The sequence below is a fragment of the Myotis lucifugus genome, unplaced genomic scaffold (genome assembly GCF_000147115.1).
Source record: "Myotis lucifugus unplaced genomic scaffold, Myoluc2.0 scaffold_43, whole genome shotgun sequence".
In the NCBI taxonomy this organism is placed as follows: Eukaryota; Metazoa; Chordata; class Mammalia; order Chiroptera; family Vespertilionidae; genus Myotis; species Myotis lucifugus.
Window position 1 is genome coordinate 770,286 of NW_005871091.1, and position 15,822 is coordinate 786,107.

At 36.4% G+C, this 15,822-nt stretch overlaps 1 protein-coding gene across 11 annotated transcripts in view; it reads left to right on the plus strand.

Moving 5' to 3' along the window:
- Positions 1-15,594, plus strand: part of PTBP3 (polypyrimidine tract binding protein 3) — a 75,394-nt gene extending 59,800 nt beyond the window's left edge. For all 11 annotated transcript variants that reach the window (XM_006088022.3, XM_006088019.3, XM_023753270.1 and 8 more), the window contains 7 exons: positions 3,347-3,424; positions 3,674-3,813; positions 4,061-4,094; positions 7,508-7,600; positions 8,362-8,578; positions 13,148-13,225; positions 13,376-15,594. In XM_006088022.3, coding sequence (XP_006088084.1) covers positions 3,347-3,424; positions 3,674-3,813; positions 4,061-4,094; positions 7,508-7,600; positions 8,362-8,578; positions 13,148-13,225; positions 13,376-13,508 — 773 coding nt within the window. In that variant the 3' untranslated portion in view covers positions 13,509-15,594. The remainder of the gene's footprint in view (positions 1-3,346; positions 3,425-3,673; positions 3,814-4,060; positions 4,095-7,507; positions 7,601-8,361; positions 8,579-13,147; positions 13,226-13,375) is intronic.
- Positions 15,595-15,822: the final 228 nt, after the last annotated feature.

The window sequence follows — 15,822 nt, forward strand, 5'->3', positions numbered from 1 at the left end:
TCAGTATGAGTTTGTGGGGTTTTTTGCTGAAATAATGTGTCTTTCTCAGTTTATTATGTCAAGAGACACATGATGCCAGTTTATTCTATTCTTGGTGATAGTAACTTTGGTCATATGGGTGAGGAAGAAACTTCCCTTTTCCCTCAAAGTCCTTCCAGCTGGTCTAATAATCAAATCTACGTGAGGCAAATTAGCAAGAAATAATAGCCAGATGTAAGTGCACACAGGGGAGCCCCACATTCATGAGAGAGTTAGAGACCCCACATACATGAGAGGTTCAAAGACAGAAAGAGGAAATGAGGTATATATGAACAAATGAGGCAATATGACATTCTGCATTGGGGCTTCAGAAGGGAGGAAGGTCATCGCAGGCCAATAGAGCGGATGTGAATTCAGTAACTAGTAGTTTGCCCTGCTATATAGATACATCATAAAATGTTATTTCTGGTGATAATTCTTATTACATGCAAGGCCTCTAATTTAAATTTTTCTAGGGAGTTCAATGGTGGCAGAAGTTTCTCTTGAGTCTGCAGGGTCTCTGTTGCCTTGATCTCAAAATAATCTGCATACCATAGAGGCATGTCTTGAACCCCTACAAGCATTTATTAAAGTGGTTTCTGACAGGTTTCTTTTGGGGTTTGTTATTATAAATAACAATGATAAACTGATTTCAATGCTGTCTATTAATTTATCTGGCCTTAATTGCTATTTTGGGTCTACATTTTCCAAATGCAAAATATCTATTCTTAATCATCCAAATCTTAGAACTTTTCCTTAAAGGTTTGTATAAACTTTTCATAAAGATACTAACATATTGTCCAACAGGTTACTTTGCTAAAATGTTTTTTGTTTCTGCTTATTTGAGGAGCACAGATTTATGGAAACTTAATAAATAATTCTTTTTTCAAATTTTAACAGATATCCTTATTAATCATTATATTCTACTGGGAAACAATTATTTAAATTTTGACCCTGATAATTGGTTGCCAGTTCTTGTATTTATCACTATTTTATGTTCTGTGATAGTTATCTCAAAATTTTCCTCATTTTTCTAAAACCTACTGCTGGTCTGACTCATACGCCTCTCAGTAGGCATCTCTACTGGTCACTTTGTTGTGTTTAAAAAGAATCTCTCTTGTCACCCCAAATCTCTGGATTTCCAGCAATTAACATTTCTCTCTTAGCATCAACACTTAGGCAGCTGTGAATCTGCTTTTGCAACCTTCATTCATATACCTTTGTGATCCAGGGCTTGTGCTGAAGATGTCACTCCATTGGAGACATGCATTCTTATGGCAGAAAGTAAAAATAAGAGAGCTGTTTACACTATAATGCCTCTTAAAACTTCTATACAGAAGCAGCATGTCTGTGTGTTCCTATGACATGATCAAATGCAGTGGGAATTGCATAGAAATGCATGCTCCTCCAACAGGAGGCACTGCAAGTCACATGGAAGGGGCAAGTGAATATTTGGCAACAGTAATAAAATGTACCATATTTCTTCTTCTTTTTAAAATATATTTTATTGATTTTTTACAGAGAGGAAGGGAGAGGGATAGAGAGTTAGAAACATCGATGAGAGAAAAACATCGATCAGCTGCCTCCTGCACACTCCCTACTGGGGATGTGCCCGCAACCAAGGTACATGCCCTTGACCGGAATCGAACTTGGGACCCTTGAGTCCACAAGCTGATGCTCTATCCATTGAGCCAAATGGTTAGGGCTGCCATATTTCTTCTTATGTTTAACTTTGTATTGTAAATTTTTATAATTACTCATATCCATATTGAAGTCCCTTTGTTGTCTTTCTTTATGCCTTGACTATAGTTATTCTATTGTAAAGATGAATCATTTTACCTATGATCTTCCGTTGACTGGAATGCAAGTTTAGCAAGGACAGAGATTCTTGTCTGCTTTGTTCAGTGCTTCCTTAGGCTTGGCTCATAATATGCTTTCAATAAATATGCTTCCCTTCTAATTACATCAGTTATTCTGTCATTTATTTTGTGTTTTCAGTTCTCTCTGCTAGCTCTACCTCTGAAGTCTCAATAACTATATTTTCTTGAATTATTTTAATAAATCACAGCTATATATTCAACTAATTCTGTTAAATCTCTTTCATGAAGAGAATAAACTTACATAAGCTTTTAACTCTTCTGGAAAATACAGCCTATATTCTTCTATAAATATATTCATCACCCTATTATTAAAAAACAAAACCCTCCCTTTGGCTCTCACAATCTAACTTTTCACTGCTGCTCTAAAACTGTTCTTTATCTTTCACATTTCTCATTCTTTTTAACCTCTGTTGAACCCCTTCTCCAAAATAACTTTGATTCTCTAGATCCCGAAGAACTAGAATTCACTTTTTTTCCTAGTTCGAAGGCTGGTGTTTTTTTTTTCTCTTTTAGAATGTCCCTCTTCTTTCCTCTGCTATTGAAGTGTACCAATCGATATTCCCAGGTTTTGTTTTTAGCTCTCTTAGTTTTTTTGTCGTGTGCCCTTTTCAGTGGGACTCTCATTCATTCGGCTTCATTTATTTCTACATAGATGATTTATAAATCTCTGTTTATTGTTATTCTGAGTTTGCCCCCTCGTTTCCACTGTGGGACATTACCATTTGAAGGTTTTTACCTCCACCTTGACATGTCCAAAACCAAATTGTTTTCCTATTAATACTGACTCCTCCATTGGAACTAAGTCCTGTTTTTGTTGATGGTGCATAGTCACCAGGTTTCTGAAAGGAAAGGTACCAGCATTTGTTTAGCATCTAGTGCACACTAAACACTGTGCTTTTCAATGCATAATGCCTAGCTCAAGTTTTACCTCCTGAGAAACCTTCTCCAAAAAATCACAGTGAATCCTCTGTGATCCTTTCTTCTTAGACCACTTGTAATGCATTTGTATTTAAACCACTAGATCCTCAGCATATGAATCTCCTCAAATTAAATGTTTAGTTTGTAAACCTCTCAGAGGCAAGGATTTGTATTTTATATTTCCTTTTTATCAATTCAGTACCCCATAGGTATACAACCCAATAAGTTTTTATTGACTTTTACATAGAAACAATCCTTTAAATAAGGGCAAGAATTTCAACCTAAATAACAAACTAATAACTCAAAACTAAATAACAGCTAAGCTGTACTCTACACCCTGAACTCAGTTGAAAGGGGTTCACCTCTGGAAGTGGCAGAGACTCTACATTAGCGATCACCTATTGAATAAATTTTTACTTTACAACAGAATTCTTTATCAATAATATGCCCTTATATAGCCATTTTATATTGCTTTGATAACCATATTTATAGAAGGTAATATATTTATTTTAGCTTCTCTTTTCCATTAGGTGCACCAGGTATAATTTCCTCACCATATGCAGGGGCTGCTGGATTTGCCCCAGCCATTGGATTTCCTCAAGCTACAGGTGATTTTTTTCAAAGTTCAGTTTGAAATGATTTTTTCTGATGTCCTATATTTTTGGTAGAGTGGAAGGGAATGGGCGGAGGAGGGTGTCAAAGGGGAGGGAGAGGGAGAGAAACATTGATAGGTTACCTCCTGCACACGCCCTGACACATTTTCTTCTTTATTTATTTTGCTTTTGTCTTTATTTATTTATCAAGTGTTGTAATCTTCAGATAACTAAAATATGAAATGCTTTTGATGTTTTAAAAAGGTCTGTCAGTCCCAGGTGTTCCTGGAGCTCTTGGTCCTCTCGCACTCACCTCCTCTGCTGTCACTGGAAGGATGTCCATTCCTGGGGCTGGTGGTATACCAGGAAATTCTGTTCTGCTTGTCACCAATCTCAATCCTGATGTGAGTTGGAAAGCATTGTAACATAGTCTTTCAGAAGAGGTCTGTAGTCGCTTCTGATCTAGAGTTGTATTCAAATAAATTTTAAGTTTATTTTAAGAATATTTATTAAAATTCATCACTAGTATATATAGAGGAAGTATATAAAATAAATGCTTTAAACAAAGTCAACTGTTATTATTACAAGTAAACTTATTTTAAAGTTTTACGTATATTAGTCAGACACCTGTATTTTGTATTATCCTTTCAGCTTATCACACCACATGGGCTGTTTATCCTATTTGGTAAGTTTCTTTTTTTTCTATTTTTAGTATTATCTATGATATGGATTGAATACATTTCACCATTCAGTAATATTTATTGACTGTCTCTATGTGCCAAGTAGTGTGTTTGACACTGAAGATAGAGTATTAGTAAGTAATTACAATAAAATTTTATTTAAAAAGGGACTGTATAGCTGGGAGTCCTAACCTAGCTGAGGGAATCAGAGATGGTATGCCAAGAGAAATTATAGTTAAAACTGACTTGTGAAAAATCATAAGCATTAACCAGGCAGAAAAAGGAGGGCAAATATCCTTTCACAGGCATTAGCAGTGAGAGAGCTTCTGGAGCAGGGAAGTGAAGGAAGTCCAATGGAGAGTATAAGGGACAGACATGTTGAAGCTGTACACGTGGGTGGGACACATCATGAAGAGCTTGTAAGCTAAATTATGGAGCTTGGTTTTAACCTAAGAACCATGGGAAACCATTGAATAGTTTTAAGCAGGAGAGAGGAATTATGAGCTTCAGGTTTTACCAATTTCCAAACTTTCCAATAGTGATTTTCTCAGTTAAAAAAATCTAGCACAGCCCTAGCCAGTTTGGCTCAGTGGATAGAGCAGCCATGGGCAAACTACGGCCCACGGGCCAGATCCGGCCCGTTTGAAATGAATAAAACTAAAGAAAAAAAAGACCGTACCCTTTTATGTAATGATGTTTACTTTGAATTTATATTAGTTCACACAAACACTCCATCCATGCTTTTGTTCCGGCCCTCCGGTCCAGTTTAAGAACCCATTGTGGCCCTCGAGTCAAAAAGTTTGCCTACCCCTGATAGAGTGTCGGCCTGAGGCCTGAGGACTGAAGGGTTTCGGGTTTGATTCCGGTCAAGGGCACGTGCCTGGCTTGCAGGCTCAGTCCCCAGTGGGGGCCATGCAGGAGGAGCTGATTAATGATTCTCATCATTGATGTTTTATCTCTCTCTCCCTCTCCCTTCCTCTCTGAAATCAATAAAAATATATTTTAAAAAAAATTTAGCACATACTCCTAATTTATATATGACTCATTATTCATACACTTCATCCATATTCACTGTAATCATTATATATAGTGTAATATGTACAAATATATGAGCAATTACATAAGCAGTATTTAATATCTTAAAGATTTTTATTAATGGTGAAACTTTTTCATAAAAACTTTTTCATTAACATTTAGTGAGAAATATGATATAATATGCTTCATTATTTTCAGAAATCTTTTTTATTTTCATTCAATATCCTAAGGTCTGATTCTAAATTCACTTTATTTTAGTACTTGATCTTAATGGTTGTCAAACTGAAAAAGAAACCTCATAAATATATGTGGTATAAATGGAAGTGTTTCATTGTTGCTACACCTAATTATGATACTGATTTTTCAGTTTAATTCACTAATTTTTGTTGTACTTTGAAAAATTCAATTTTTCCTCTTGTTAAATTAGTTGATCTTGAAACTATTGCATGAGAATATTTTTAACAAATGGAGTTAAAACTCACTTCCATTTAGAAGAATTTTTAATACAATAAAAAATTGTTGTAAATTTTTTGAGTGGATAATAGGTGTTTTAAGCTGTGTTTTTGGGGTGTCATTTATAGGTACACAACAGTACGGAATTGTGCAGTCATTATTATCAAAGCCCAGTTTTAGAACATTTTGATCATCCCACGGAGATCTTCCATGCTCATTTGCAGTAAAAGTTTTTATTGATGACACATTTCTGTTTTCAGTAATGAAATCATGTATTAATGATACGTTTTTATATCTCTTTAATAGTCCAAGCACATTTCTTTCTAAAAGTAGTTAATTTCTCACTCATTTAAAAAAATATCACCCTCAGCTTGAAGAACAAATTGTGTGTGGGGGATTGTTTTTTAAAAAGTAATAGCTATTTCAGCCACTTGTCATTTCTGAAAAGAACAGAAAATTGGAATAATCTTTTTGTTTTAAACTTTAAAAGTACCACTCATCTCTAAGTTCAGTTGCTCTTAGGTGCTTGCCCACAAGATAATCAGCACTCCTTTGTGTGCCTTGAAAATTTCCATAGTCGTTTTCATCACATTACAAAGTATGGTAATGATGCAACTACTTAAGGGTCTTATTTTTGTAACATTGGTGATACCTATTAGCACATAAACTGCAGTATATTTTAATATGCTGAATGACAAAAAGGAGAGAATGTCCTTTATATTACAGAAACTTCTGCCTATAATTTTATATATATGTTAAAAATTAGTAAAATGTAGTGTTTCATACTGGTTTTATATATAAACAAACCAGTGTTTAAAAAAGTTTATTTTCCTTCCACACCCCAATGAATCATTTTGCCTGTTCTTTGGGATGTAGGACCCATTATGGGAAACACCAATGTAGAAAACTTGGATGTAAAAGATCAATTAGGAGGCTGTTGTGATGATAGCTTTGATGGTAATGAGGATGGGAGGAAGTAGGCAAATGTGAGAGATATTTAGACCATAAAACCAATCAGTGCTGGTGATGGATTGAATGTAAGAATTTAAGAAAAGGCCTGGCCGGCGTGGTACAGTGGTTGAGCATTGACCTATAAACCGGGAGACCACGGTTCAATTCCTGGTCAGGGCACAGGCCCGGGTTGTGAGCTTGATCCCCAGTGTGGGGCATGCAAGAGGCAGCCAATCAATGATTCTCTCTCATCATTGATGTTTCTATCTCTCTCCCTCTCCCTTCCTCTCTGAAATCAATAAAAATATATTTAAAAAAATTTAAGAAAAGGAAATCAAAAGCTGAATCCCAAGTGTCTGACTAGAGTAAGTATTTGGATGATGGTAATAACTATGAACAGAGTTTGTGAACACTGAAGTAGGAAGAGGAAAGGGGAGATCCGGAACATAGAAGGGATACAAATTTGGGAGCATGTGTATGAAATAGCTCAGGGAATATATACAGGGTTGGGCAAAAGTAGGTTTATAGTTGTTCATATGAAAAATAATACAATAATCCTATATAATAAAAGGCTAATGTGCAAATTGTCCCCTCAACTGGGAGTTTGGCCAGGGAGTGGGGCCGGCCTGCCAACTGCCCGCAGCCCCTCCCCCTGGCCTGCCCTGCCCCCGATTGGCCCCCCTCACCCTGATCAGGGGCGGGCCGACCAGCCAACCTCCCTTGTGCCCTCCCCCCGGCCAGCCTGACCCGATGGGCCCCCATGAGGGTGGGCCAGCCAGACCCCACCCATGCATGAATTCGTGCACTGGGCCTCTAGTTAATAAATAATAATACAATAATAAACTGTGTTTCATGTACTCACAATTGTGAACCTACTTTTACCCCACCCTGTATAATAAGGGAAAAGAAAACTTCTTTAAATGTATTTGTAAATACTACACAGACATTAAAAATTGTTTTGTTTTGTCTTTTTAATTAGGAGTATATGGTGATGTACATCGAGTGAAGATTATGTTTAATAAGAAAGAAAATGCTTTGGTTCAGATGGCAGATGCAAATCAAGCTCAGCTAGGTACTGATGATTAATAGTAATAACAGTGGTGACCTCCCCCTTTTTATGTGAATTTTTCTATAAAATAAGCAAACTTACAGCTAGTAGGAATATACTTTACCAAAAAGTATTTCTTTGTTGTAGTATCTTCATTATTTGTATCTGCTTATGTTTTATAAAGATTAAAAATATTTATTACTCTTTGAAGTTCGTTTTCTACTTGTTGCTATTTAGAACTTTGACTCTAGGGTTTTTCTCTAAGTTTAAACTATTAAACATCACTTGCTTTGTTTAATTTTATTATTTTATTATTTATTTGTTTTTGTTCCAAATTAACTTTTCTAGAACTGTTGCATGGCATAAAAGTTTGGGCAAACTTCGTAATGATGGCACACGACAGTGTCATTCTATGGCCTCTCTGTTTATTGTTATAGTGGCTATTTAAAATGTAACTACTTGGAACTTTTGTAGAAAATACTTTGCTTGAGATTAAACTAATTTATTCAGTAACCGTTTCCTGAACACTTGTTATGTTCCAGGCACTCTGGAACTTCCTAGGAAGAGAGTTGATTTTTGTTTGACTGCTTCTTTTGTTATTGTAAAATAAATTATCTAACACATTTCTATATGTAAGAGTTTTAAAATTTAAAACCATTTTAACCCACAAACTGACAATATAATTTTAAATGACTAAATAAAAAGATTTTATGATAATTTAGACAAATTTTATAGAGGCTCTATCTTAATACCCAAACTTTCCTTATTTTCTTCCTATGCATCAGCAATGAACCATCTGAATGGTCAGAGACTTTATGGAAAAGTGCTCCGTGCTACACTGTCCAAACATCAGGCAGTTCAGCTTCCTCGGGAGGGACAAGAAGACCAAGGTCTGACTAAGGATTTTAGTAATAGTCCTTTGCATCGCTTTAAAAAGCCTGGCTCTAAAAACTTCCAGAATATTTTTCCACCGTCAGCCACTCTGCATCTTTCCAACATCCCGTATGTACCTAATTAGTTATTATCCTACTGTTGGTTAATAATTAATATAATTATTATTATAAACAATATGTTTTAGGGGAGGTAAAAACTCTGAAATTAGCCCTAGCTGGTTTGGCTCAGTAGATAGAGCGTCGGCCTGGGGACTGAAGGGTATCAGGTTCAGTTCCAGTCATGGGCACATGCCCAGGTTGCGAACTCAGTCCCCAGTGGGGGGGTGTGCAGGAGGCAGCCGATCAATGATTCTCTCATCATTGATGTTTCTCTCTCTCTCTCTCTCTCTTTCTCTCTTTCTCTCTCTCTTCCCCTTCCTCTCTGAAATCAATAAAAATATATTTTTTAAAAAAACCAACTCAAATTATTCTAGTGTAGCAATTGTCCTACTGACTAATTTCTTGTGAGAGGATTAATTTATTATTATGTCTTAAGAAGGTTATATCTTCAGTCGTACACTGCAAAAGTAAGGATAGCAGTATTTTAAAAAATTTCTTACAAGTAGAAAATTAGCAACTAGTTACCTTTCAGTTATAAAAGGGCATAAAAATAAGTTTATGCAGAAATATTCCATTGGCACATATTTGTTCATTCCTTTGCATAGATATAAAGACTTAAGTAACCAACAGAGCAAAGTCAAATAATTTATGTTTTTTTGTGTTTTTTTTTAAATCCTTCCATGGGTATGTTTAGAGACAGGAAAGAGAGACAGACAGACAGACAGAAAATCAGAGAGACATTGATCAGTTGCTCTAGTATGTGTACTGAGGGGTTAGAACGCAAAACTTAGGTATGTGCCTTGACTGGGAATTGAATCCCAACCAACTGAACCTCCCACCCAGGGCAAATAATTTATGTATTTAAGAATTTGAAGAATTTTTAATTTTTTAATCTATAAGCTGCAAAGCCATATATAATGATTAATTTTAACTAATATGTTAATTATTATTTTTGTGTGTGATCACTCTATTAACTGGCGTTGTAGCAGACTTGTTCTTTTTTTTAAAAAATATGTATATATTTTTATTGATTTCAGAGTGGAAGGGAGAGAGAGAGAAAGAAAGAAACATCAATGATGAGAGAGAATCATTGATTTGCTGCCTCCTGCATGCCTCCTAGTGGGGATCGACCTGCAACCCAGGCATGTGTCCCTGACCAGAATCAAACCGGAACACTTCAGTCCACAGGCCAACACTCTATCCACTAAGCCAAACCAGCTAGAGCCAGACTTGTTCTTTAGTTGTCTTCTAAGTCTGGGATTAATAGACTACCCATGGTCCAAAACCATCTGTTTTGGTATGGCCCATGAGCTAAGACTGACTTTTATATTTTCAAATTGCGGGTGGGTTGGGGAGGAGGGGCAAAAGGGAAATAATTTGTGATTTGAGAAAATTATATAAAATTTAAATTTCCCATTCCATAAATAATGTTTCATGGAGCACAACCACACTTGCTCATTTATATACTATCTATGGCTGCTTTTTGAGCTATAACATCAGAGGTGGAGTGTTGCAACAGAGACTGTATGGTCATCAAAACCTAAGGTATTTACTATGTGGCCCTGTATAGAAAACATCTGAGCCCGGCCTTGGTGGCTCAGTGGTTGAGCATTGACCTATGAACCAGGAGATGATGGTTTGATTCCTGATCAGGGCACATGTTCGGGTTGCCAACTCGATCTCCAGTGTAGGGGACGTGCAGGAGGCAGCCAGCCAATCAATGATTCTCTCTCATCATTGATGTTTCTCTCTCTCCCTCTCCCTTGTGCTCTGAAATCATATCCTGATTTAAAAAACAACAAAAAAACCCTGTTTTGTTTGTTTGTTTTAATGGTAGCAACTCCTGTTCTAATTCTTGAATTCCTTAACCAACAAAGATGGCAGTTTTGTATAATTTAATCAAATACATGAAGGGGGATAAGCTTTGGAAAGAGAGGTAAAAGCTGTGGGAAATGGTTGTATGTGTGCATGTGTGTGGAAATTTAAAGACTCAGGGAATGAAGAATGGTGAGATTTTGGATTGTTATTAAGAATGAGAAAAGGAGATGAATAAGAATAGAAAATAATTACTCAAAATAGTATTGAATACTCAGGCTCCAAGCTAGTCTCCAGTTAGCCTAGTGAGAGAAACCTTGAATCTGAATTGGGCAGGGCTCTAACCTTAGGCCCGCTTGGAAACTAGAGGAGCAACTTAAGAAAAAAAAAAAAACAACTAGATTTGTGGATCTAGAAATTTAGCAGCTCATCACTATAAAGTCTGTAGAGTGGCAACATATTTAGATACTGAGGCACGCTCCTGTCCCGTTACCTTCAAGCTGGTCTCAAGTAACTACTGTAATAAAAGTTATGTGAATGTAGTCTCTCTTACTAAGTCAAGAACTTTCACCTTTTCCCTTACAAGAAGCACTTTATGGCTTCTCTTTGGCATATCTGAATTGCCAGCATCACTGCTTTTGCACTTTGGCACCATTAATAAGTAAAACAAGGGTGACTTGAACACAAGCACTGGAATACTGTGATCGGCGATCTGAACACCAAGAGGGGTACTAGTGACTAACAGGCATGTACCGTATACTCTTTGGAAACACTGGACAAAGGGACGATTCATGTCTTAGGCACAGTGGAGCAGGATGGCAGATTTCATCACACCACTCAGAATGGCACCCAATTTAAAACTTATGAATTGTTTATTTCTGGAATTTTCCATTTAATGTTTTTAAACTGCTGGTAGCTGAAACTGTAGAAAGTGAAACTGTGGGTAAGAGGGGGCTACTGTATTCTACTTTTTGTCTCTATCAATTTATCCGTAATAACCTTTGAGATAAGGTCATGAGTTTCATTTTATCAATGAAACTGAGAGGCTCAGGTTAAGTAACTTACTTCAAGTGATATACCAAGTGAATGAGAAATAGAATGGGAAGACAGATCTGTCTCCCTGCAGAGCCAGTTATTTTTCTGCTATACCGGCCTTGCTGGCAGTTGTGAAGTGAGTCTACTTTTAGTCAGTTGGCCACTCACTGTATTAGTCATCTGCTTCATAACAGATCACCCCAAAACGGAACACAGTAATTAACGTTCATTATCTCATACTGTAGCTGTGAGTCAAGAATCCACAAGTTGCTTAGCTGGATTGTTTTGGCTGAGAGTCTATCATAAGGTTGCATCTGAAGATTGAACTGGGGCTAGAGGACTGACTTCCAAAGTGGCTCATTCATGTGCCTAGTTATTTTTTTTTTAAATATATTTTATTGATTTTCCACAGAGAGGAAGGGAGAGAGATAGAGAGCTAGAAACATCGATGAGAGAGAAACATCGATCAGCTGCCTCCTGCACATCCCCCACTGGGGACGTGCCCGCAACCCAGGTACATGCCCTTGACCGGAATCGAACCTGGGACCCCTCAGTCCGCAGGCCGACGCTCCATCCACTGAGCCAAACCGGTTTCGGCATGTGCCTAGTTATTGACAGGAGACCCTCAGTTGCTTGTCACAAGGACCTCTCCATGTGGCGGCTGTAGTGTCCTCATGAAATAGCAGCTGGTTTCCTCTAAAGCTAATGATTCAACAGAAGGTGAGGTGGGAACTGCAGTTACATGTGTAATTTCTATAGTACCTTTAAAGGTTACAGAGGACATCCCTATTCAGTGTGGCAAGGGTATATTTGAGGGCGTGAATTCCAGGAAGCAAGAGTAATTGGGGGCCATCCTGGAGCCTGGCTATTAACACATATTCATAATTATCCTGAAAGCAGTTTAAAATGTAGAACGCTGGCCAGCGGAGTGACTCGGTTGAGTGTTGTCTGGTGCACTGAAAGGTTGCCAGTTCGATTTCCAGCCAGGGCACCTCTGGGGTGCAGGTTTGATCCCCATTTGGCAACCCATCTCTCTCTCTCTCTCTCTCTCTCTCTCTCTCTCTCTCTCTCTCTGTCTCTCTCTCTCTCTCCTCCCCCCCCCCCCTCCTAAGCATGTCCTTGGGTGTGAATTAAAAAAACAAAACTAAAGTGCAGAACTCTGGACTACAGTGGACTACAGTGGATAAGTTAGAACTAGCTTTGGAAGTACTAGAGTTAATTACTGAAGTCTGTGGTATGAGTACTAATTCCTTTGAAAGAATAAATACAGGGGTGGGCAAAAGTAGGTTTATAGTTCTAATACAAATAAATAATACAATAGTTAATAAATAATAAAACAAGAATAAACTTCCTATCCCTTTGTACGCCATAAGCGTCTGTAGACACAAGGATGGTTTCCATTTTGAACGCGTGGCAGTTAACTGGCTAGTACTCACAACTGTAAACCTACGTTTGCCCACCCCTGTATAGAAAGATATTCTTGGTATTCATGTACCTGTCCACATTGTTTGCAAAAGATTTAAGACAAAATTCTGTTTTTTGAGGACATGTATGTGGTATGTGTCAACCTCGAACATCTTCAGGACAGTTCCAAATCATGTCTTCATTGCATGGCTTTAGTCTCTATGAAATGTGAGGTACTCTGGCGATTTAACAATTGCAAGTTAATCTTTGCTTCATTTGAGAATTAGGGCGCTAAGATACTTGGTTGACTCTGATGTTTTCACAGACCTTCCGTTACGATGGATGATCTGAAGAACCTTTTCACAGAAGCTGGATGTTCAGTGAAGGCTTTTAAATTCTTTCAGTAAGTCCTTGCTTTTAAGAAACACATTAACTTTATTTAATATGGTATGCAAATTTTAGGGTCATTTCAAGAAGTCTTCTAGGGTGGGAGAGAAGGTTTATAGACAAAATTAATTCTATACCCTTTTTAAATTTCTTATCCCATTTTTAGGAAAGATCGCAAAATGGCCCTTATTCAGTTGGGATCTGTGGAAGAAGCAATCCAGGCCCTCATTGAGCTTCATAACCATGACCTTGGAGAAAATCACCACCTCAGAGTTTCCTTCTCAAAATCTACAATCTGACTTTCTGTGAATTTTTCTTCTAAGACTGGACCATAATAGCAGTAAAATGTTCAGACATAGACTGAAGCAACTCAAGACCAATTCTGCCTCTTTTACAAAAATGATTTTTTTCTGAGTTTGCTGTTTTAAGTATATTCAAAAAATTAAGGAATGTTTTCCCCCCTGCCAATATGTGCTCAAAGGGGTGTTTTTCTTTTATATCTTAGTTTCTATGAAAATAATCTTCAGGAAAAAAAATTTTTTCAGTAATTCACTTCCCCATATTAAATTGGATTTCAGAAGGACAGACTCTTTTAGTTTGGGACCAGATCAGCCTTATACATTTCTAAACTCCTTTGTACTTTAAAAAATTAAATATAACAACTTTTAAAATTACTTGATATAAGTAATTTCAATTTCTTACAACCAAGTTTTTAACTTTATGATTCAGAATTTGTTCATGTATAAATTACATCAATTATTTGGCATATATTGATGGTTATACATAAACAAATTGGTTTGTGTTGGAAGCATATTTGAAAACTTCATGTTTTCTTTTAGTTTTTTTTTCCCCACTGGTAAGACACTCCTATGAATATTGCATATCTTTAATTTTTTAAGAGTATTTGGAGAAATGAAGCATCTCAGCTGTCCCAAGGAAATTAAGTAGAATCCAACCAGGATCAATTAAGGTGTCAGAAAAATCAGTAACTTTCTTTGGAAAAATCATGTTTTAAATTTAAAATGATACATATGCTGAGTAATAAAATATGATCTTAGAAAACTAAAAAAAAATTTTACTTATAAACAACTTTTTTATAATTGTTTTCAGAAAAAAGTTTACAGTCTTAAGGAAAATATTCAGGTCTATCATATGGTTTGACAGATTTTTAAAAGTTATTTTTGGTAAGGTCTTCTTTTAGAAAAAAATTAATCTCAAGGGTTTTTTGTACCACTATAATCTGTAATACTTATTCAGAATTACTGTGTATTTACTTAATTTCTAATTATGTGCCTTATTATGTGCTTATAATACAATAGGTTAGAGTTTTATCTAAGTATCTTGAAAGCTATATTGTGGGCTTGGTGAGTGTTTCCCTTTTCTTTCCCTGTTTTGGTAAGGATTTTAAAGGATTTTTCATTGCTATTTTAAGTAGTTTTCAATAAGTGATCATTTTTATCCAAATTTATGGTGCTTTGGTGCAGAGATGGGGTGGGGAAGCATAAATGGTTTAGACAATAATTCACTGTACACCTGTAGGCCTCTTCACATTTGACCAATAGTAGTCATTGCCGTTATGGCATACTGATTTGGAGCTATGAAATGGAATCTCAGTTTTTGGATCTTGTCAAATCTTTATCATTCATCAGATTTTGTCTCAGGATTACTTGATTTTTCTCAGTACTCAAACAGAACTTGCTTTTCTTCGTTAATGTAGCTTCATTACTGAGTGCCCACATATGTGGAGTATGGCAGAGTGGGTTCCTTCTCATTCTCAGTCCCATTCCCTTTTTTGGTTGAATGTAAGAGTGCATTTTAATGTGGCTTCAGTGATTGTATAATGTAAAATTGTTTCTTTTTAATGAGAAACTTAGCTTTTGTTAATTACTCCTTCAATGCTTGATCAGATTTTTTAAAAGCGGGATTTGTCAAAAGGGACATTTTTGTCCACCACTTTTACACTTCTCAGATTCTCAGAGTGGCTCATCTCACCTTTAAGAGGAATATCTCAATCTCTTTGCTATATTCCAGCCATTTATTTGAACACAGGAAGAGTTCTACAAAAGAAATTTTACAAAAAATTGGAGACACAGGAGATATTATAGGTTGTTAAAAAGCAGAATTCACTCAACACTGAGCAATAGAAGGTAGGTAGAATTGGAAGGAGACTACTAAATTGAGACCTTTTGGGTGCATCAATTTAGCATTGGCTGAATAGATAGGTATAATCACTTATCAGATTTTTTATTTTTTTCACTTATGAGATATATTTTTAGCTAAACACTGAGTAAAGGGGAAGGGGAAAATGTCTTTGAGACAGCTCCCAAAATTTACTGCCTTTTTCCCTCCATACAGGCACTATTAAAGTTTTAGTGACGGGTTAAATTGGATTCTTTCATTTGCTTTGAGTTACGAATTTCTGTGTAGTTTAAAGTCATGATTCTCATAATCAGCGTGTAAGTGTAGCAAAAGTGTAGCAGAAGGGAGATCATAAGGGTGTTGAATGTAATTTTGAAATAGAGCATGGCCTTTAAATCTGAAAGAACGTTTGAATCCTTTTCAGGGATTTGTGTATGTGTGTTTATATGTGTGTATATATATACATACACACAC